The sequence below is a fragment of the Empidonax traillii genome, unplaced genomic scaffold (assembly GCF_003031625.1).
Source record: "Empidonax traillii isolate 1590-97213 ecotype Southwest subspecies unplaced genomic scaffold, ASM303162v1 scaffold273:size739602, whole genome shotgun sequence".
NCBI lineage: Eukaryota > Metazoa > Chordata > Aves > Passeriformes > Tyrannidae > Empidonax > Empidonax traillii.
The window spans coordinates 588,314-612,017 of record NW_020955466.1 but is presented as its reverse complement, the minus strand read 5'-3'; the positions used below and the strand labels follow the sequence as shown (position 1 = coordinate 612,017).

At 42.5% G+C, this 23,704-nt stretch overlaps 1 protein-coding gene across 1 annotated transcript in view; it reads right to left on the bottom strand.

Annotated features, from left to right (window-relative positions):
- Positions 1-4,494, bottom strand: part of SHCBP1 (SHC binding and spindle associated 1) — a 13,892-nt gene extending 9,398 nt beyond the window's left edge. Inside the window, exons 1-4 of the mRNA XM_027889857.1 lie at positions 4,386-4,494; positions 2,258-2,446; positions 1,573-1,688; positions 429-637 (exon numbers count right to left, since the gene is read on the bottom strand). Of these exons, the coding sequence (XP_027745658.1) occupies positions 429-637; positions 1,573-1,688; positions 2,258-2,446; positions 4,386-4,494 (623 nt within the window). The remainder of the gene's footprint in view (positions 1-428; positions 638-1,572; positions 1,689-2,257; positions 2,447-4,385) is intronic.
- Positions 4,495-23,704: the final 19,210 nt, after the last annotated feature.

Sequence of the window (23,704 nt, the reverse complement as noted above, 5' to 3'; positions counted from 1 at the left end):
AAAAAAAAAAAAAAAAAAAAAAAAAAAAAAAAAAAAAAAAAAAAAAAAAAAAAAAAAAAAAAAAAAAAAAAAAAAAAAAAAAAAAAAAAAAAAAAAAAAAAAAAAAAAAAAAAAAAAAAAAAAAAAAAAAAAAAAAAAAAAAAAAAAAAAAAAAAAAAAAAAAAAAAAAAAAAAAAAAAAAAAAAAAAAAGGTGACAAAAAAAGGAAAAATTCACCAAAATTATATAGAATAGAAAGAAACACTATACTAGAGTCTGCAAGGTGATTCAGTCCAAGGAAATCTGGGGTGGAAGAGAAAAGGAAAACAGTCTCCTCAGAGTACCAGTCATGAGATTTACTTTGGAGAGCTTGGCTCATGGAGCTCCCAGAATGGCCACAAGAATTCAGGACATGACCCACTGGGTACTAGCAGAGTGTAATTGTCCTACCTGACATGCTCTACAGCCAGTGCTGTCTGGTCAAACTCTCCTGACTCATCATACACAACCCACAGCTCCTGCAGTAGGATCTGATATTGCTTCAGCTCCAGGAGTTCCTGCATGCACTCCAAGGTAAAGCTGCTGTCCCGTGACTCACACAGGAAAGGATCACTGAGCTGCACAACTGCTTTCAGAGACGAGTAATCCACATCAACAACCTGTTGGAACGAAGAGCTGTGAAGAGTTCTCAGAACCTTAGATCCAGCTGAGAAAGGTGGGCATGACATGCCTCAGTCAGGAGGGCGCACTGGGTTCCAGCTGAGCCACAAAACCAACACAGTACAGCAAAGGCCACCTCTGCAGTTGAAGGGATAGCCCAGAATGAAGATTCTCAGAACCACACACCCTTTTCCACATTCAGAACTACATTCAAATATCTCCTAATGCTCATAACAAGGCCAGTAAGTTTCTCCCTATTTAGGTTTCTTGTTTTGTTGCTTTTAAAAAATGGCAAAAGCAATATCCTCAGACTCAAACAAATCAACACATTACAGTTCCTCAGGACTCCTTCAGGGCTCATTTCTCAAAGTGCCCACAGGATACAAACAATCCAAGGGTTAGTCTGGGCCAGAGAGAGCCATTTTGTCACTAACTGGGCAGAAGAGCTGAGGGGGTACAAAGTTTTTCCCTCTTCAACCACGTAATGGAATTGCAAGTTTGAACATCCAAGGCTTGCAGCAAAGATGTATGACCTGGACATTGAGAGGACTAGAAAAGGAGTATCCCAGCTGAGTCTAAGACAGCTGAATGCAAAGCAGAAGAGCTACTGTCAGTACCAAGGTGGGTTAAAAAGAATAATTTTACTGATAAAAATGCCAACTACATTACAACCAACAGCTCTGGACCGAGTATCCCCTCTGTGCCCTTGCAGTTCTACGTCACAGCTCACTCACACAGGCTCGGCTTTCCCCCTTCCCATTTCAAGAAACAAGCCCTTAGAAAAAAATTCCTATTGCTCTGGCCATTATTGGCAATTAGATATGACAGCATTCTTATTATTTCCTACCAGCTGGTAAACATAGATAACCAGTGTGTTACAGAGGCAAATGATGTTAATTAGAGACAAATGCCTGAGCAACAAATTTCCACTTACCCCAACAACAACCTGAAACACATCAGTGCGCCAGATTGCCTGCCAGCCAGATGGCTCCAGGACCTTCTCCAGGTAGTCAGCTATGAATTGCTTCACCTCAGAAGCTTTGCAGTCAGCTAAAAGGAAATGGAAGACAGTACACTTATGCAAGGAATGAAAGAAAAGTCCTTCAGATAAGTGGAAAATGAAAGACAACACAGTTCAAATGTTCCTCTACCACCTCCAAAGTTGGACTTCATTCTGTTTTGCTCACGGTAACAGTCAGCATTTTTGCTGTTTCTCTTACTATTGAGAGAGTTGGAGAGGCATCTGTTTTGTGCTTCTCTGGAAGAAGAGATCCAGTACTCAACCCTCCAGGTATTGAAGATTTCAGTGCCAATGGCACTAAACACATAACCTGTGCCTTATCTTAATCAGGCTTACTACATGCAGAAAAATTCAAATAAGACAAACTAAAACAAGGCACAGAATCCACTATTAACATATCTGCCTTCCCACCATTCAGATTTTATTAATTTACATCAAAACCATTGCCTCCTGGTCCACCAGCTGGAGCAGCTGAGGTTACAGCATTAAAAGCATGTCACAGCTTAATATACAATTGACTCCACTTAAACTGGATCATTTTAACAGTCACTACAAGAAAACTGACACCACCTTCTTTTTCTATTATGAAATGACTTACCCAAGATGTAATCCTGGTAAGCACTGAACCGCTCGTAAAAGAAAAGATGATCAGTGTGAAAAATATCTGGAAGAAGCACGTTCCCATCTGGCACAGCCCTTCCCAAGGCAGTCACCACGTTGCCACGACTGCCATAATCACTACAGGAGTCAGCACTCCAGTCACTCTCAGCATCTTCCTGGTGCACAGCTGGGAAGAGAAGAGGGAGCAAAGCAAACCCCACAGATTGTCAGCTCAATGCAGTTATCACTCAATCCTCTATTCCCACAGAATTCCTGTTCAGCTTAACACCTATCAGGAACCTGCTTTCTACAACACATCTTAATTATTCTAAGTGAAGAGAGTATCCTACTTGGTTAGTTGCTTTTTTCTCCAGAACATTAACCCTGTCCCAAAAGAGAGTCTCATTTGTCCCCACCTGCCCTGAGTCACAGTTACTGTACTAATTTACTCTGTTCTCCAGGTAAGAGCTAAAACCCCTTAGGTATTACATTGCCATTCATGTACATATTAGGCACCAGACATGGTATCAAGCAATACACCAAATTATTTTGGAACATGCACAAAGCCAGCTGATCCCACACACAGCTGATCCAGAATGACACTCAGGATTATTGTGAGTAAAGAGCAAGCTATAAGAAAAATGCATGATAAACTGCAGGTACTAGTCTGAGCTAAAGATGTGTTTTCACACTTGCCCTTCCCTTTCCTTGTCTTTTCCTGTTCTACAGTACAAGCATTCTTTTTGTACTTTAATAAACTAACAAAGTCTCTGCACCTGAGGTTTCCACAAAGGAAATTCCAAGCAACACATTCAGACAGGAAGGTCACAGCATTGTAATTCTTAGTCCACTTAAATGGACACTGGCTGCATCTTTACTTTGAAGGGCTCATTGCAACAACAGCACCTCTCCACAAGGGTTCTTTTTACAGACTCAGACCAGTCACTGTTGGTCTCACAGCATCTCTCAGGCCTGCTCACCCCTAAGTTTAGAAAGCATTAGAGAGACGACCAAAGGAAACCAAGTGTGATGATGATTCAGGTTTTTTGTTGTTCGGGTGGTTTTGTTTGTTAATGTAACAGCTCAAGACACCCTCACTGTCCATAACTTGATTCTGTAACAATCTGCAGGCCTCTGCATTTCCATGAGTCTGCAGTCTGACCTTTATTAGAATCCTAAAAAGAAAGGAAGAAAACTCCGCACTATTTCAAACACATCCCTCACATTTCAGGATGGGTAATGGAAGTTAGCACTCTTGACCTCCCCTTTGTTAAAATTCTTACATATTCGGGGTCAGACTTAATTTGCAAAAACAAAAAAAACAGAACCAGTGTCTGAGCCAACTACAAGTGTTTAGACAATTTCATTTGTCTTTGCAGCACAACCCCTGTGGTAATATGTAGAGAGAAGTTGCCTTAGATGATCTAGTGTGATTTATGAAACACTGTTACATGTACACTGTAAATAAGGATTTTATTTCTACGCACCCATAACCAAATCAAGCCACTCTGACAGCAACACCCTGTACGAGCCACACTATGAACTCCAGAGCAACAGCCTGTGTTCCAGAACAAGCCACTTAATCTAGGTTGTTCTCTGTTTACAGTCTGCAAGCCTGTAACCAAACACCACTGATGATCTGCACTGCCCGGGGATGCTCAGGAGATGCTCAAAACCCCCACACTGTGCTGCCCAGGCAGAGGGCAGGGGAGCCGCTTGCAGGGAACCAGATTTTCCTGACACTGTCAGCGCTCCAAACACACAAACGCTCCCGGACGCCCAGCTGAGCACCCGGGGTGGGCACCTGAGAAACACAGCGGAGCTTCTCGATTAAAAGCTAGAAACTCACAAGATTTAACTGCGTTTATTTGCAGAACCATCCGCAGGTTCGCTCCCCCGCCACGGCCCCACGCCCCGAGCCGGAGGGCCGGGCCGAGCCCACGAAGGTTGCCCGGGGCGGACCAGAGCTCGGGCAGCCCGGCCCGCGCTGCAGCCGCGGAGCCGCCCCGGGCCCATCGCGCGTCCCTTCCCTCGGCACCGCCCGAGCTCCGGGCGCGGAGTGCCCGCGTCCCTCCCGGGCAGCCCCTGCCCGCCCTCCCTCCCCGCCCGGCCCTCGCAGCCCGTACCTCCCTCCGCGTGCTCGGCGCCGTCCTGCGGGCCGGCAGCTCTCCCAGCCGGCGGCAGGGCCCAGCCGTCCCCCTGCGGCCCCGGCGACCCCGCCTCGGCCATGGCCATGGCCGCCCGCCCGCCGCCTTCAAACCGCCCGGGCACAACCGCCGCGCCCGCCCTCAGCCCGGCCGCTCCAGCGCCCCGCGCTCATTGGCTGGCGGCGCCAGCACCCCGCGCTCATTGGCTGTTGGCAGCCAGCGCCCCGCCCTGATTGGCTGTGGGCAGCCAGAGCTTCGCCGTGATTGGCTGCGGGCGGAAGCGGCAGTTGGAGCGCGGTTCGTTCAGCGGCGCCGCAGCTCCCCGGGCCGGAGCTCGGCGGGGCTCGCTCTGGAGCGGGGAGAGCGGTGGAAACCTGGCCCTGTCATCCCAGCCGATAAACCGGGGGCGCTCCTGCCAACCACGGTAGTGCAGGCGAGGAGCGGCGTTCCGCACACAGCGTGGCCGCCGGGGCCGCTCCGTCCCTGCGCAGAGGGATCCGCGGAAACGTTCGAACACCAAACGATCTCCCTCCTCAAAATAAACCCCCACTCCCAACAAACACAAAAATAAATGGAAAAAACCCCCACCACACAACCCTCCAGAACCAGCAATAAACATTAAAATTAAAATCTGAAGCCCCGGGATTTCCCCTCCGGTCTGTTCCACAGCCCAGCTCTCCTCAGGCCGCTCGGTGTGTTCTGTGACCACAAGCGCCGACAGCGATTACAGCCGAAACAATTGCTCCAACACAGCAGTGGCCACGAGGGGGCTGCCTGAGATTTCTGACAGCACTGCCAAACACCTCTGTTGACTTTCCGAACATCCCTCGCTCTTGCAGCAGCACGGTGCCCGCAGCATTACCCGTCCAGAGTAAACCGAGAGACCGAGTCATCCCGACATCGCACGGGGCGGACTTGCCAAAGGTCCACTGAAATCAACCTTTGTTCATCGTAACCCCAGAAGAAAAGAGAACGTCTTAGTCCCCTGGACTTTTCTGCTGTCAGGATTTAACCATTATTCTGGACATGTATTTTTAACTACACTCATGTATTTTTGTCTATCTTAATTAGTTACAAAATTACAGGCAGACATCTAAATCTTGCCCCAAAGCTTCTTTTTTGTTGTTGTTGTTTGGTTGGTTGGTTGTTTTGGTTTTGTGGGTTTTTTGGGTGGGTGGGTGGGTGGGTTTTTTTGTAAGGTCAGGCTTCAGGGTAGAGCATGTGTGTAAACCAAGTGTCTTAAAATCGGCAAGTGTAAAGTACTCAAGTTTAGGAAAGGGATGCCATGCAGAGGGACTGTGAAGTGCTTGAGAGGTGGGTCCTGGTGAACCTCACGCAGTTCAACAAGACCAAGCCCAGGGTCCTGCACCTGAGTTGGGACAATCCCAAGCACAGGGATAGGCTGGGTGGAGAACTGGAGAGATTAGATTGGATATTAGGAAGAAATTCTTCCCTGTGAGGGTGGTGAGGGCCTGGCACAGGTTGCCCAGAGAAGCTGTGGCTGCCCCATCCCTGGAAGTGTCCAAGGCCAGATTGGAAGGGGCTTGGAGCAACCTGGGACAGTGGAAGTTGTCCCTGCCCATGGCAGAGGTTTGGGACTGGATAATCTTCAAACCCAAACCATTGTATGATTCTGTAAGTAATTACGAATTGAGAGATTGTCTCTACTACACCTGCAGTACCACTGAACATGGGATTATATTAGAAATGAGATCCCCCATATTTAAAGAGTGAAGTGACACAGATATTCACATAAATGTTTTGCTATAAATCCACAGCATTGAGATTCTGCAGTAGGCAACACACATTTGTTATATGCTCACAGAAGAATGTCTCTGATATGAAGGAAACTTCACTGAATGAAGAAAGATTTTTAATCTAACCTCAGCAACACATACTAACAAAATTTTAGTCAGGCTGTACACTGAGTTAGGAGGAGTAGAGTAATGGTCAAGAAGAGAAAATAAAAAAGAGCAAGAAATAGTCTAATAAAGAGGAAAGATATCAGGGGGACAGCAATAATAACTTTCACAGTAGGAATGGGAAGAAAGAGAGTATTTGGAAAGAAAAGGACTGGAAGAGGGACAAAGACAAAGAAGGTCCTCTTTTGGCACTTAGTCCCCTGGGGGGATGTTCCTTGTCTTGTACTTTTTTCAACACCTAGAGTGAAAAGAGACTATCAGCATGAAAGGACAGAAATAGCAAACACAACAGGAAGGGGGAAAACAAAAAAACAAACAAGAAAGCCCAAATAAAAGGGAGGAAAAGCAGAATGCCAAAGATAGCCTGGAAGATACAAGAGAAGCTGGACTGGTTTTGTGATTGACTACAGGAGCCAAGCTTTGAACCAGCTTTTTTCCTGAGCACAGGAGCTAAATAAAGGAGTCAATAAAAAGCATGAGGTGGATACAAAAGGAAAGAAAGGGGTAGAAAGTGAAGAACAACCAAAGAAACCCCATTCTATTATACATTTTAGTTATCTGCTGTTAAATCCCCACTATTACAGATTTATGTCTATAACCTCAGGCTCACAGTCTGGCCTGTTCATATAACCTTATGCATTGAGTAACTGTATGCCCATAGTGCTTTATAACTGTAAAATTATGGGCATGTAGGTTCCCATATTGTTTAAATGTTTGGTTAATTTTTTCTCCAAATAGATACAGTGAATTCAGGCTCAAAATGGGCAGATCAGTTCTTTCACACCTGGATGAAACACTGGTGATCAGGACAATCCATTTATCCCTGCTTGTTCCGTTTGCAGAATAGCTGGGGGCAGATTGTGTTCCATTATATAAGAGTTCCACAGCGTTCAGGTAATTATCCACAGTCCTTGTAAAAGAGCTGTTTTACTTCAAAGAAACGCTGTCCTGGCAGCAATTGAAGCTGCTGCAGGTGTCCTGGACTTATCAAGCTCCTTTTTATTCAAAAAACTCCACCACAGTTGTTTCCTTCCCATCATTTCGGAAATAGAAACACAGTACTCTTATTGCTGGAAACTTTCCACTTTCCAGCTTGAATGTGCATGCACAGTGCACACCATCAGTTATTTTCTTGAGCTTAAACAGTTACTTTTCTCCCTATGGCATTTATTCACCCAATTTATTATTGAGCACGAATTCATGTTTTCCTGAACCTCTTTTGCTAAATCACAGTCTGTCTTTCTTTCTTTGCACAGCAGGTTTTCCATTCACCTCAGCTTATTAGTTGTCCTTTCTTACACTTTTCTCCAAGTTTGTTTTTTTTTTTTTTCCTTGAGTAGAAGTGACCAGGTCTGTGTGAAGAGCCGAGGTCTGGCAATATCTTACATGGAACGTTATCACTCCAGAGCTTGAGAGGAGGAGGAGAACGTGTTTGCCCTCACACTCTGTACTCAGCCCTCGCACTTTTGATTGGAATCTCATTGCAGCTCCTCCTGGGAATGAGATGTGTGTGTTTAAGTCACCTGGATGCTTCTAAAACACCCAGCCTTGTATCTTAAGCCCCAAATATATTTGTTCAGCTGTCTTCCCCTTGAAATACTGAAACAGTGAGGAGTGCTACTATGCAGAACTGTCTTTTGAAATCTGAAATAGACTTCCACTCCAAAACATGACATGGCAAATACAGTTTGAAAATCACAGAAGGTGGTTAATTTCTTTACAGAAATTAATGCAAGCACAGCTACATCAAGCTAAGGAAATACAGTCAGGGACTGGTACCTTACTACTAAAAGATAATTGTCCTTTAGCATTGTACTAGTTTTAACTGAAGAAACACAAAGGACATACATCCATCTCAGTTGAGAGCACAGGCTATTTATGCCTTAAAACAGTGTGTTCTTGATCGTGCCCCATTACAAGGGAACCTTAAATTAAAACAGAATCAAAAGCTCAAATTATTTTACGCAATGAAAATAGTTGTTAGTCAATATAAGGCTAGGAAATCATAAATTATCTATGAAATATGTAGAATAAGCAGCTGACACAAGGCAGCAGAGCTGTGATAGTGATGGGAAGGAAACAACAAATACTCACAAAAGAAAAAGGAAATTTAGAAAGAGACTGCTACATAAGACATTTCTGTGTACTTTGCTCATCTTTGCACACATTTTCTTTGTTGCCATGGCAATCACTTTAGTCTTTCTAGGCCTCCATTTGAGCTCTATAAAATGCAGATAATGTTTTTTACTGCATATGTTTCAGTAATTCATTTGCAAACCACGTCTACGGCAGGGGATGAATGGTGTCACATAACTGAAGATTGCTGTTAATTAGTTGGCTTATTATATATTGGGTAACATAATTGATGTTCTTTGACAGGTATTTCATCTGTCTTTAGATTTCCTTTTGTAGCAGTATAAGCTTAAACCGTTGTAAACCTAAATAAACTGAATCTAATTAGAAAGGCAGTTAAATTTTGAAAACCTGTTCAGTTTCACTCCCTCAAAAAATCAAATCCCATCATTTTCTTACAAACTATTTAGGAGTTTCCCATACGAGTTAGCATCCAAATATTTACATTTATCAAAGATGGAACCATACCGCTGAGATCAATATATCTGTCTTCCAGAAGTTGTAAACATTAGAGCTGGAAATCATCTGCTTCTCTCTGTTACCAGAGGATGCTTTCTTATGTGTGCAATTTAGTGTGTTCTGAGTAGTTTTCAAAATCTTCTCAATATTGGCTTCTTCAGGAAGGTACTGGCTGGGTTTAGAATTGTTCTAACTGCCACCTTATGTTTAAAAAACAACAATAAGAGCATTGCTTATTTGGATTTTCATGTCCGTAGACCCTTCTCTTCTTGCCGTTCACATTAACTGCTTCCAAGTTTCTAACTGCTGAGAGCTGAGTTTTTCTTAACCACAAACATGCCTGGTATTGCTAACTCCTTAATTTGCAGAAATGGGAAATTTCAGCCGACTGACCTTGCCCGCTGAACCTTGTCTCCTTAATAAAGAGGTGGTAAAACAGATGTTAGCCTTTCTGCTCACTGCAGAGGATACTGCAGGTCTGTTTTCAAGATCTACTGAAGAGCAGACAAAGTAATGCGCTCCAGGACAGCCTGCTTTGAGCAGGGAGATTGGATCAATGACCTCCAGTGCTCCCTTCCAACCTCTCATATTCTGTGATTTTGTGAAGTGCTTCACTAGAACTGGGTCCAGTTGAGAACTGATCTAATTTAGGTGGGCTTTTTTTCCCCCTCTCTTTTTTTTTTTTATTTTTAATTATTTCATATATATTGAGACATATCTGCCTCTCAGCTATGCTTGAGAGGGAACATTCAATCTATGTATTGATTTACAGAAGGAATCTACATAATGCTGGAAAATTCAAGTTCATGCAGAGTGCTTGACTAAGATTCATCTACAACAGAAGTGCTATTGATCATGCTCCCTTAGGTTTGGGTAGACCCCTTCTCCAGATACTCATCTCTCTGGAGGAAGACCTTAAAAGAGCCCAGAAACAGTTGCTTTTAGATGCTTCAAAGTTGTCAAGAGCCCCAGAAGAATAAAACAAATCTTACACAAGGTGCCCCTCAGCTGGCTGCAGAGATACAAAAGGAACACAGCCCACAACTAAAGGTTTTCTTTCTCTGGAGACAAACAATAGGCAGGCAGATTGTTCCAACAGATGTTAACATTGAAATTGAGGGGAATAAATAGGGACTTTGGACAAAACCAGAAATTGTAAACAGGCTTCAGCTTTATGACTAATACTGTGAGATTTATATATTGTATAACAGAGTGAATTTTGTATTTTGCCCTATTTCTGTCAAAATTTTTGCTGGTATTATTAAGAAAAGGCATCATTGCCATCACTGGCCTCTTAAGTGCCTGCTCCTCTAGAGCTGCTGACCACATCTTTGGAATGATAGCAGAGATGCTGTGATTAAATGGAAGGATGAAATCGTGATAACTGCAGATGCAGAACACAGCGAATAGTTAGACCTAATTATGTCAGGAAGAAGGCACATTTGAAAAGAGTGAAAATCACTTGCACCAGTGATTTTGCATGGTCGTTTCACCTCTTCATTCACTGTAAACAAAACAAAATCAAATTTACCAATGATGCAAACGAATGCAGCTGTTGATGATGGGATATGTTGTTTTGATCAGTGCTTCCTTTTAGTTTCAGTTAAAATTTGAACATGGCTATTTCAAAACTATTCTTCTATAATTTTGTGATAGTTCAAGTACTTGAGGCTCTTTTTTTCCAAAGGACAGCTGTGTCATTATCTTTGAGGACTAATGTGTAGTAGTGATGGATTTTGGGTCTTAAAAATTAACTACTAAAATGTGTCAGAGACCAATTAGCCTGAAGTGATTCCTGACAAGCACTTGTTGGTGGGCTTATGATTGTCTAAGCAGATGGTGGTTTGGAAGGTTGGAGCTCTCTGAGATGTGCTACTCCACTGCTAGTCAGAGCAGTGAGAGACAGTTCATTTGGGGCATTAGAAGCCAGAATAAAGCCTGCAGAGCACACTGGACTTGTCTGCTTGCTTTTCTGTGCTCTGCAATCTGTGCATAGTCACAGTAATTTTACTGCATGCTCCACAAATGTGTGTGTATAATAATGATGCACCATATATAATGATGCACAACTACTTACATATCAAAATTATAAAGCCAATTCATTTTTCCAATGGAATTCTTAAGGTATTTTTGAATTTTAAAAATATGTTGAAGGCCTTTCAGGAAAAAAATGTTTCAGATAAAATGCAGGTTTTGTGCTTGGTGCAGCAGGTACTGAGGTAAATTCTAAGGTCTGTGGTTTATAAAACAATAGAATGTGTGACTCAGTGGTCCCTGACAACTGCAATCTATTCAATTAACAGAACAGCTTTTAATAAATATTAAGTAGTGTAACATTAATTACTGTTTTTCTTTTGAATTATCCCTTGAGTTTTATCCAAACCAATTTCCCATCTGGTGGCCCTTTAAGTAGCTGCAAATTGCACCTTCAAAAATAAAAAATTATAAATTTAAAAGTATTTGAAGCTACTGCATTTCTTTCCTTTGTGTACATCCCTACTCTGTAATAGTGTCTATGGTGTAAAGCAGATTTCCACTGAAATGGGAAATGTATCTTGTGCAGCTAAAAATAAAATAAAATAAATCCCAAATTACTGATGTTGTTTTTATGCTCTTTTTTTTAGATATACCTTTTGTGGTGGGAGCAAAGCGGAACACTGTGTGCTGATGACAATCCCTTGCTATGTCTGTGCAGTCAGGCTTCTTCACAAACTAACTAGAGATTTCCCTTAAAATAGGACTGCTGTTAATGAACTGTCTCCCTTGCAAACTTCCCTCCCCACTTTCCAGCACAGGAAGAGCACAAAGACAACACCCAGCACTGCAAGCAGACATGTGCAAGTAAAAATCCCCAGGGTGAAAAACAGTCTTAATTATATCAAAAGTGTGCAAAGTCAGCAATTTCGCAAGTCCCCCTCAAGTATAAAATTCGGTAGGTAACACTACTGGATAACTGGATGTCTCCAGGCTCAGTCCAGCTCACAGCTGTCCCTGCCATGTACAGGCACCATCAATAGCAACAATGCTCACTGGGAACGTGGAGGCAGCTCTGAACCAGGGTGGATGCATCCTCACCCCCACCTAGCAGCCCTAGAAAACCTTATTTGCACAGAGGACCTGATTTCCCAGATCATCAAACACTCATTCTCTATTGTCCCAACCCTGAGCAGAATGACAGCGAAATCAAATATTTTAAAATAGAGCCTTTAAAGTTTATTCTTCGAGTGCTGTGTACTCTGTGTGGCCATTTGAAACTAAAAAGACAGAGGCAGCTGCTACGGCCCTGCATTCCTCACAACCAGGGGATATGTACTTTGGGTTATATCCAAGGGAAATGAACACCAAAAGGGCAGATTAAATGCCCTGGTGGTAAATAGAGCATCATGTTGATGGAAAGAAAACTGAAGCACTCAGGTGCACCAGCCCTGTTTGAATGGAGTGTATCCACTCAGCACATCAGCCTGAGAATGCAGCATGTCACCCAACAGAACGTGCATGAAAGGAACAGAAGACAACAGGCAAGTCTGCATGTTCACACAGACCCAGAGGAGAGGACACTGAAATATTTGTGCCTTGCTCACCACTTCCTAAAAAAATGAAGGGAGAAGCAAGAAGACGTTTTTTTTCAGTGTGTGACCAAAGGGAACTAAAATCTGGAAAGACTTTGTACCAAGAGAGACTGAAATTAGGCCTGTTAATTCAAGCATTAAATTGTCTTTAATGTTAAAATGAACAGGTTTTTTTCACATTCACAGATAATAGTGCACACTGTACTGTGAGAAGCTGGTCCTCTCATCTGAGAGAAGATAGACAGATAACTGATGAAAACTATATTATGAAAGAATTTACAGCCAGTTCCTGAGCTACAGACTGTGACACTAATAGTTCAATTGGAAGAGTTACCATTAAAATTGTTTGTCTTTGTATTGCCTTTTCCATTGTTATTGCACTTGCATTTAGAAACAGAGAATGCTCACTAAGGAGAACTTGTTCTCCCACCTCTTTTCATTCGCATAAACCACACAACATCAGCTGCTTTTGCATATTCCAGCAGAAAATACCGTATTTGGTATTTCTGTGTAGAGGAAAAAGAGACAAAAGACACATGGTCACACCAACCCACTTTACATGGTGTGCAGTGTCCTGAGTGTACCAGACAGGATGTGCCAGCTGTGCTGCAGCACCTGTGTCCTGGCACAGCAGGTTTTCTGTACAAAAGAACATTAATAACCAACGGCAGCCCAGCAGGTTTGATGGAAGGACAGCACTTAAACAATCCACTTGGTTCAAATGCTTGTTATTCCTTAAACCAGTGTCCTCTCAGCAGTGTGACACATGCTCTGTATCAGTGTACAGCTCAGAGCTCCTGTTTGCACAGACTTCTGTCTGGGGGAACTCACAGCCTGGGGGCTGTTAATAGAGTGAATCAGGCCCACTAATTAAGTGCTTTCAAGGCAGCACATCCTGACTGTTCTGTGAAGTAACAGAGCCTGCAGCAGAATCAGACAAGCCCACACTCACAGCAAGAGTGGTCAAAAGAACGCTGCAACGTCTTCTCATCTTTCAGAAAGTGAAAAGCAAAGCAAGAGAGAGTGGGGTTTGCCCAATTCAGTCCCGTTTTTGTAGCCAAATCAATATTCTCATCTCTGAATAAGGGACCCATTATTCAGCTGTTGTGAGCTACCACAGCCCTCCCGACACTCCAGAGACAACCCCGACATAAACGAGCTGAGCCCCTCTGTACCTGTCTAGTCCTTTAGGTCAGGAGAAGGCCTTCCCTGCAGGTAAGAAACAAACATTTGATGGTCTTTATTGTCTCTGTGCTGTCACTGGTTTTGCATAGTACTTTGAGATGCACAAACAACATTGTCCTTAGCAGGATTGCTTCTGTTTATTTTAAATTATTTCCCTTATGTTATAATCCAGATGATCAAAACAATGGTTTAAACCAGCTGTGAAAAAGTGAATAGACTGAGATTTTTATGTGAGACGTTAGCAAAAAGGATACTTTTGGAAATTGACTGGGCAGCAGCGAGAAGTTTCCAGTGTTAGATGTTTTTAAGAAGGAATAGCCAAGCATTTGTCCTTAATGAAGGGGTTATAATGAGTTCATCTTTGGCAGATGAACTTTTGGATGATGAAGCACAGCCCCATGACCCAGGGTGCTATTTTGTAAACTGAGTTTTGAAAGACACTTCCAACATACCAGTGCTTTTTCATCCTCTAGAAGGAGATGAAGGAACACTTCACCTGGGATCTGCTTTTCTGAAAGGAAAAAAAGAGTCACATCTGCTTGATATATTGTGTAAGTATCCCTTTCCAAAAATCAGTTTCTCCACTTTTCCCATCTGCTGCTATGCAAATAGAGCAGTTTCTTCACCAATGCAGCTGGAACGAAAAGCCTCAGCCCTCAAGGAGAGCACTCAGCTGGGTGCTGTGGTGATTTATGGGTGTATGGACCTCCAGACAGCACAGCAGCTTTGTGGGAGGCCACGACTTCACCTTCAGAAATCTCAGGCCCCTGAGGCCAGTGGGAAAGCCTGGAGCAAGGAAGACATGCCATCAGCAGAGGAGGAACAAATCAGGGAACTTTTAAATGCAGTGGACAGGCTCATGCCCAGGGGAGCTGATGGGAAGTGCTGAGGGAGCTGCTCAGTTGTCACTGTGAGGCCACTCCTGATCATCTTTGAAGGGTTGTGGTGGTCAGGGAAGGTTTCAAGGAGGAAAGCAACTGTCACTCCTGTCTTCAAGAGGATGCAGGACACTGCAACCAGTCAGCTTCCCTCAGTGTCTGGGAAGGTGACAGAGATAATAATTCTGGAAGCCATTCAAGCACTGTCTTTCATTACGTTCTAGCAGACAAAGTGATGAAGTATGAAGTAGATATGACTGTGGATCAAAACCTGATGGAACTGCCTGGTTAAAGGGTTGTTGACAGCAGTGCAAGTCCAGCTGAGGCAGCCACTAGTGCTGTGCCCCAGGCATCAGTAGTGGGCTGGAACTGTTTAACCTCTTTGTTAATGACCTGGATGACAGGACAGACTGTACCCTCAGTCACATTGCAGACCGAGGAACCAGGAAAACCAGGAAAAGTAGCTTAGCTCATAGATGGAAAGACCCATCTAATTATGTACTTTAAACAAAAATTCTTCTCTTGTTGACACAAAGGCAACTCCATTTAAACTAATAACAATATAAGCACAAATTGTTTTGTTGAAGTTCTATGAAAATAACAATATTAATAATAATTATTAGATAGTTAAAACTTTTTAGATTTTATCTCCTCTTCTTTTACTACTTCCTTTTAGACCCCCTCCTCTGATGTCATTGCTCTCTGAACAGGATATTTGATATGCTATTTGAAATAAAGGGCAACTGTAAAGCAAAGAGTGTTGCTGAGATAAAAAGCTCAGCCCCCTACGTGGTAGGACAGTGGCCCCATCTGTTGTTGGAACAAAGGTGTGGGGAAGCAAACAATAAAAATCCAATTAAAGCTGTATTGAAACACACACAGTGGAGGGTGGCCTAATTCCCACAGCTCCCAGGCAGTATTGCTCTGGTGTTCTCAGCACCTGCTCCAGGAGGTGGTGTGGCAGGGAAGCAGGGATGTGCTCAGCTGGGTGGGAACTGCTGGTATTCTCCGTGGATGAAAACTATTTCTTGGTGTTCATGATGGTGCTGATGAATAAAGGCTGACTGGCTTTATTGATGCCCATCTCCTACCTCATCCTAAACATACTAAATATGCAGCTTCCTGCTAGACAGATAAAACTCCAGCACTCCCCATCTTCTCCATAGAAAGCCTCTTTTGCTAACCCTCTGCCCTTCTATTGGTATCAAACATTCTGCAGCACTGGTACCTGCCCCACTAACACGTGCTTGTCACTGACTGTGTAATCCCCCGTTACCAAACTCCATTCCCAGTCATACAGACGGTCTGTGTTGTCAGTGGCAACAGTATGTTAGTCATCAGTACCACAGTGTCCTGCGTGACACAATAGCTCTTGTTTCCCTGCTCAAGGCTGGAGGAGTCAGCCTCTTTCAGCATCTGAAACACAGCAGATGACCTGAAAAGCCTTTGCAGGAATATTGTCAACGTAATTCTCATAAACGTGCCCAGTGAGAGATCACACCTGTCACAAGATGACAAACAGGCTCATCTTGAAGGCTCCCAAGAAATGGCACAGTCTTAATTCCTCATCTGTGGTGCTGTCCAGGAGTTAACACTGGTACCCAGACAGACCTTTCCCCTCTGAGAAGATAAGGCTGAGAGGCAGGGAGAGACAATGCTTGTGTTCTAAGCTCTGTTACTGAGAACAGGAAGAGGTTTTCTCTGACTGCATCAAACAAATCTGGTCCAACATGGAACATCCCATACTTAAATACATTTACTTTCTGTATGCCTTGTCCATCCCTTAGCTATTTCCTTGAGTCTGTCAAGCATTATTCTGTGTGCAACTCTGCATAATACCAACATACAGCCTGGCTTTTCAAAATACAGAATAGGTCGAAGTGAAACGTCTCAAATGTTCCAGTCGAAAGATTGTAGTAAGCTACTGTACTCATCACTTGCCAATTAGCCTGGTAAAAACAACTTGTCACAACTCCTTGCCAAAACTGATACATACTTGAGAATGATAAAAACCAGTAGCTCTTAATAAGAGGCCTGAACTGAATCTGGTTATTTTCAATGTTCCTATCAGACTGCAATGCCACTTACTCTGAGCTGTGGTACTGCATGGAAATCCAAAAGTCCTGCAGAACCTTGCACAGCCAGGACAAAACTCAAGGACAAAGTGTGCAAATGGGGGCTGAAAGACCAAAACAGTAGGACAAACCCAAGCAAAAGCAGTGAGTTTTTAGAGATGATAGAAAAAGTATTTTGCCTGTGTGTGTATATGTGCACATAAACATGCATGGAGAAACCTTACTTAATCTAGGAAAAGACAACATGAAATCACTAGTAGAACAGGCTATAGCTGCACCCAAAAAAAAGCCACAAGTGACACAAAACCTCTTTTTTAGGTACTAGAGGAAAAGTACAGCAAATGTTTTACCTGTACTAGAAGAGGGACTGACTAAGGAAGTCAGGTTTGCCTAAATACTGTAGATACATGGTATGTTCCTGTACTCTACTCCTGATGTTATTCATGTAATATTTCTGAGGCCCTTTCTGAGACTTCTCTACAAATAGCTTGCAAAACAAGAAGGCTCAATCTGGCACCACTGCTGTCTTCCAAAGTGTCTCCCTCCAAAATTGCTATTTACCATGGCCCTCGTCGCAGGCATAACAAACAGCTGGACAGTTGCTTCAGAGCCATGGACCTTGGGTTTAACTGGGAACTTAAAAGCAAATGCCTGCTCAGAAGCAGGAAACCATGCCCAAATTATTGCTTTGCACAGTTTGGTAAAGTCTGTTATAATCAACAGGTTCCTCGTGATGAAAATTTTGAAGTCAGTCTGACACACGATGTGTGGTTACTCACTGTCTCCTCCTGCAGTGATGTGTCACTACATTTTGAAACCATGTTAACTTACCAGTTAATGTGAAGTGCAAATGCACTGCATCAGTTCATATCTGAGATGTTATTACTACCTAAAATTTGCTTCATGTTGACCACATAAGTTGTCCAACTTCTATCCAACGAGCTAAAGTAGCCAACACCTCCCCAGACTACACAGTGAACAATTCAACAACTTCTTCAGCATTTATTTATGATGATACATCATTAATCACAAGAACACTAAGAATCAGAATTGAAGACACAGTGAATGCAATACAGAAGAACCCTGCTGATTTCCAAGAATCCCATCCTTGTGCACCTCTGTTTCTATGAAAAGTTTCTTGATTGAAAGGTCAAAACTTTTGTGAAAGACTCCGGAAAAGAAATATTTTTTTTATAAACAGGATGAGGTCACTTGGAACATGAAAGGCAGTATAAATGAAATCAACAGTTTAAAAAAATGTTAATATTAACAGCTGAAGGAAGATAAAATGTGATGGGATTCCCATTTCTGAATGGGCACTGAGGACTGGTTCAATAACTACAAAGTACAGTGCAAATCTCAGAACAAGATAATCCCCCCTGTCAATAATTACCAGGTCCTGAGATTAGCAAGAAAAGGGCATTTTTGTTATTATAGATGTATGTAGCAGATACCCATTAAAGTCTCCTATTATTCTGCTGTCAGTTGCCATCTGTTAACAAAACCTTGGTGATTTGACAGCTTGTTCTTTAATTGTCACCCCGTGCTGGTCTCCAGTTCACAGCCACATTGGGAGCTGAGCCTTTATAAGTCACACATATCATGTAGTGAGTTTTCCAAGCTTTGAAAAGGTTGGATCACCTTTGGCCTGATCTATATCTCTCTAAATGACATTCTCCTACACAGCCAGCACGTGGCTTCAGAGAATGCTTTATGGGCTGATAAATTATGTAGCGTCTGGGCTCTTTCGACAATGGAAGAGCATCCTTCTGATCAAGAATTTCTTTCATATATAAACCTGAAGTTTGCAAGTCTCCTGTGAGAGACATGTCAACTCAAACACTTGTCATTAAGATCTTTAACACTTATTATCCTGCCATTCCTCAACTCTCGCTCAAGAATAGTTTTGAAGTTTCTCTAGGTACCAGCTCTGTAGCTCTATTATTTCTTTCCCCTTTCAGAAAATTATATTTATCCCAAGAAGAAACTGCTTATAGCAAGAAGCCTGTACAGCTGTGTTGTGATGCCTCTCCTCAGATGCCAGGCTCCCTGTGTGATATTCCCAAACTTCAGCTGTTATATTGTGTGTGTGGCAATTTAAGAAAAAGTCTGCAAACCTTCAGCACACTGAGAGGGAGGCCACAAAAGCAAACCAAAAGGAAACACTCAAAGAAACATATCCTAATTACTTCTTTTCTCAGTTTTAGATGGTAAAATCTTTGCAAGGAGCTGTGCATATGCTGGAATTCTGCAACTATAGCATTCTTTTTTTGGGGGGGACAAAAAAGGCCATGGCTTATACATCAAAAACCAAAGCACATGTCCAAATAATCAGGCTGCAATGCACGTTCCCCTCTCTCCCCACCCTCCCTGCCATACCTGTCACTGCAGCACTTCTCTAGAGATGTGGGGAACTCAAGTTCAGTTTTCTCTTCTGTCTTTTAGCTTCCATCCTGACCTCCTATTCATGAAGAGAGAGCTAAACAGTTCTACCTCTCTCACATAACAGACAAGTAAAATGCCTTGTGATATAATCAAATTTCACCTCTGTAAAGATTTAAGGTAAAAAAGTAATAGGGCCAATAGGATTAATCAGCACACTATGGGTTTGGCTATGGAACAGATTGAAGTTAGGAGCATGTTTTAGGAAGAGGAAAGAAGAGTTCAAAAAAGTCTATTCCTCAATTCCAAAAAATAATAGCAGGCTTTTTGAAAACCTAAGTTTACTGGAATAGAAAGGCCACTTTCCACTTATTCTTTGTCACTTACCCACTAAAATTCAAAGTTACAGATAGGAAAAAATTATCAAGAGAAAAGATCAAGATTTATCTCCTACAGCAGGAACCAAATTCAGAAGGAATCCAAAATGAAAAAAAAAGAAAAAAGACAGTTCAGAGTAGACTTTGATGAATACCTGAAGGCTTTAGCCATTTCTGTGAAACCAGTTCTACAAAACTGCTTTTTCCGAGAGTTCATGATACCAAAACTCACCTCAGCAAGCAGCACACCATTCCAAGGGGCTTGTGCTGCACAAGTTCTGCCTTGCAAGGCTCAGCTGTTCCATGGAGCTGAAATGATCTCCAGGAGATCCTTCTCAAGCTTATTCCTTGGGTTGCAATGCCAATCAGCTGTGTCAGCAAACAACCTCTTCACCCTGCTGCTGACTCAGGAGAGCTCAGAGCCTCCTCTGGGAACAGAGGATACCTCTGGGGCTGGGGGCAGGTTTGCTTTAGTCACTTGGCTGTATCTCTGTGTGCCTCTGGTCCCTTCTCCAGGGGTAACCCGGGGTGTCCTGCAGGGTGTGCTGGCAGCAGCCACACAGACCTGCTCATTGCTCCCCTCTGCAGAGCTCTCAGCCACTCTGAGAAGCAAAGCTGCTTTTCCTTTCAGCGATTAAGAGTGACACTGTATGCCAAAAGCATGAACTGAGCACCTCATTCCATTAATATTGCCCTGCAGTCACCAGAGGTGGATTTTGACAGCTCGATGCACCACACTGATTCTCCCTTTGTGAAAGTGCTCAGGGAACAACAGGGTGCTTGAATGTCAGGCAAGTGCTGCTCTTTTGCAGAAAACCACTTTTATTGGACCTGATAGGAAGACTACAAATAGAAGTAGAAAAATAGTCTGAGTCTGTGCCATGTTTTTCATCAGACAAATGAATTCCCTAGAACTTCCATTTCAAATACTAGATTATCTTCTTTAATAAGTAAAAATTCAATGAGTTCCCACTGACAAGATGACATCTATTTTACCGTAGGGAAGTGCATCAGTACCTGCAAATCAGTTTCTTGCAGGATGCAGGCCCTGAACAGAGAGTTCCTTAGATATTCACAGCAATCAATGCAGTGTTTTGTAAGCACCAGGCCAGGGATCTGAAGCCCAGCTTGTAGCTTCCCCTCTGTTCTTATTAAAACACAGTCACACTCAAATGTAAAAGAAGGTGTTGAGCAAATGCATCCAAATGCCAGAAACACTGTTTCCCTGGGACTTCAGTGTCACTCTGGCTAGAAATATTGTTGCAGATCAGCAAGATTATGTATCTGGACACTATCAGTGCAAAGGAAAGAGGAGACAGGCGTCAGGAGCAAAAGGAACTTTTCCAAGGATTAAGGAAGAAGGAATTAAGAATGTGGAAAAAGCCACAGTCTGGGCACCTCTGATTTTTTCAATGCTCTGGTCACCGACACATTGTTAAGAGATATTTTTTGGAAGTCTGTCCAGCTCTCACTGAGTGCAACCAAAGAACATTTAGTCCTCTGTTATGTACTTGCAGCCAAGAGACAAAATTGTGATGACATCCTTTGATGCTGCCAAGAGAAATGGAGCTGCCTAAGTGAAATACTGATACATAAAATATTCAGGATTGGAAGGATACAAATGCCAAACTGCTGAACTGGTAATAGAGGGTACCAGTCATAATAGGTGAAACTGCTGGAATTAAACCAGAAGGAGCAAAAGGAAATAAAACTACTTGTAGTGCCAATAATATATTTCGTTCTGATGCTTCTCAATGCTAATATAATTCTGGTATAACTTTAAGCAATGGCCTATGGGATGCCTATTTCTGGTACCTTATTGCACTCTACTTATTCAAGTCCATCAGTTAAATCATATTTCAAATCTCTAATCTATATTCATCAAAATCTTAAGTCTTACTTCTTGACAAGTTTTTGTTGAAACAATAAACACAGGAGTAGAGAGGATCTCAGGGTCATGGTATTTGGATGAGCTCAAATAGGGTGTGAGGTGGCAATCATGACATCCCCTGAAGTGCACAGCACAGAGCAGAACCAAATCACCCCAGGCCTGGCCCCTGTTACCTCCCACTACTCCATTCTTTTTCACACGTGAGCACAGCAGGACTTCATTAAGCAGCAAATCCCCCCTGAAGTGGCTGGAAAGCAGTTCATTGATGTCTGAGCAGGTGATGTGGCTCATCAAGAACCACAGAGGGACAGCAGTCTGCCACCTTCGTGCCCTTAAGGGAGTAGGACATCACCTTTAAGCTCTAGCCATGCCTTTCCAAGTGCCTTAGAGCCAGGCTGGGATAACTATAACCAGCTGTTGATACCCCATTAGCCTCATTACTCACAGGACTGAGTTCTAGTGAATGTTCCTTTACTGAAGAAAAGAAAATGCCTAATCAGTAACTGGTAGGTAACACTGTGCACTCCAAAGCAGATGCCTTTCCAATGGCACAGATCACATAGGTGTCTTTTCTCTACATGTTTGGGAATGAGAACTATTCTAAAATGTGAACTGCATCATATGCAGGAAGACTTCTACAAAACATTTTAAAAAAATGAAGATAATCACTATAAAAGCAAAACCCTGACTGGTAAAGGGTATAAGGTTAATAGGAGATGACCCTGGCAGAATTTAGTTCTCCCCATTCATTTAACTAGGATCAGCTCTGACAGCAGAATTCAATTTCCCAGTTGATAAAGTGGTATATTCTCTCAGAGAGCCTAAAAATCATTCCTCTTTTCCTAGCCAAGGAAGCTTTTTCTCCATCAAATACCAACCCCTCATAGTGAGAGGATGGTTGACAATAACCTCTAAATATTAAATAGGACTATTAGCAAGTAAATATTTCATCAAAATTTGCAAAATTGTTAGTGCATAGTTTCTTTTAAGTAAGTGAAGGTTCCAGCTATGCCTTGTGTTCCTACTCTCCACTGAAACGTTCAACAATTCAGTTCACTGCAGAGCAAGACTTCAGCAGAGGAAACTGCCCTGGATGTGAAATCTTAGGACTTAAACTAAGTATCTTTATAAGGAACAGGAAGAAGAGAAAGAGACATTATGTACACTGTGGTATTTGGCAAAAGGCACAACGATTTAGCTTTGAGTTCAGATTTAGCAAAGATCCGATGTAACTGTATTTCCTGCCTTACTTATCGTACTGCAAAGACACCAGCTGAGAAGATCTTCAGCATCCTCTGGCCCAACAGGCTCTACAGCCAGTTGGGTTGTACCCCCCTCTATGTGGCTGCCTGAGTCTTTTTGGAAGCTGAATTTGGCCTGTTCTGGGAAAAGTGTTATCCATCTGCACTGTGGAAAAAACCCCATTCTGTTTCTCTATCATTCCTCTGGATATCCTCACCCCCATATGCTGGAGTCGTGGGAAACAGCGTGAGTCAGACAGCTCTCAAAAGCCACTGAAGGAAGTCCCTTATGGAAATGAAAACAATTATTAGGAAATCACAGGAAACAAAAATTAAAATTTCAGACCACGTCAGTGTTGATATGTCTTGGAAAACACTATTTTCTTAGGATATTATTATTATTCCTCTTTACCAGCTCTAATAATTCACATCTCTTGCTCCAAAGATTAGATAAAAATCAGGACAAAAATATGTTTTCAGAAGACTACAATTCAGCCTTTTACTTCATCCTGCCAGGATCCATTAATCAGCGTTCTCCCTGTGGGACAGGCTGCTTGGACAATAGAGCCCATGAGCTACAGCTCTTTTTGCTTTCCTGGGCTCCTTTTAAGATTGTTTTTCCCAGTGAGTGAATATATCTACACCACCTCAACACATATTTTGAAGTAAAGGGAAGGTCCTCTCCCAAGAATTAATGTTCTTTAAAGAAATTTGACATAGCACAGTAAAAAACACTAACTCACAGGGCAGGGAAAAAGGAAATGCCTGAAGTCTGGATTTTAAAACCTGCTGTTCTGAGAGTGCTGCCCACCTAGTGTGCACATGGCTCTGCTGCCTGCAGGGTGTCTGGGCAGCATTAGTACAATCTTCAACAATGAGTCCACAAAATTTAGAGTTACAGACTGCATTGGTTCAGGCTTTTAGAAACAGAGTTCTGTTAAGAGTTGTAGACATCATCCCTTGTCAAAGCAGCAGTAATAAAGGAGTATCAGAAGGCAGTAAAGGTATTTATTATGGGACTTACTGAGAATCTCAAAATCTGCCAGGAGGTAAAGCACTACAAAACCTACTTCAAATAAAGAACAAAATTATATATGCTGCAAACTCACTGAGCTGCTGTAAAATTACTTTGCTTTAGGGGAGTTAAAGAATATAGCAATTATTCCTGAAAGAATAAATTCTCCCA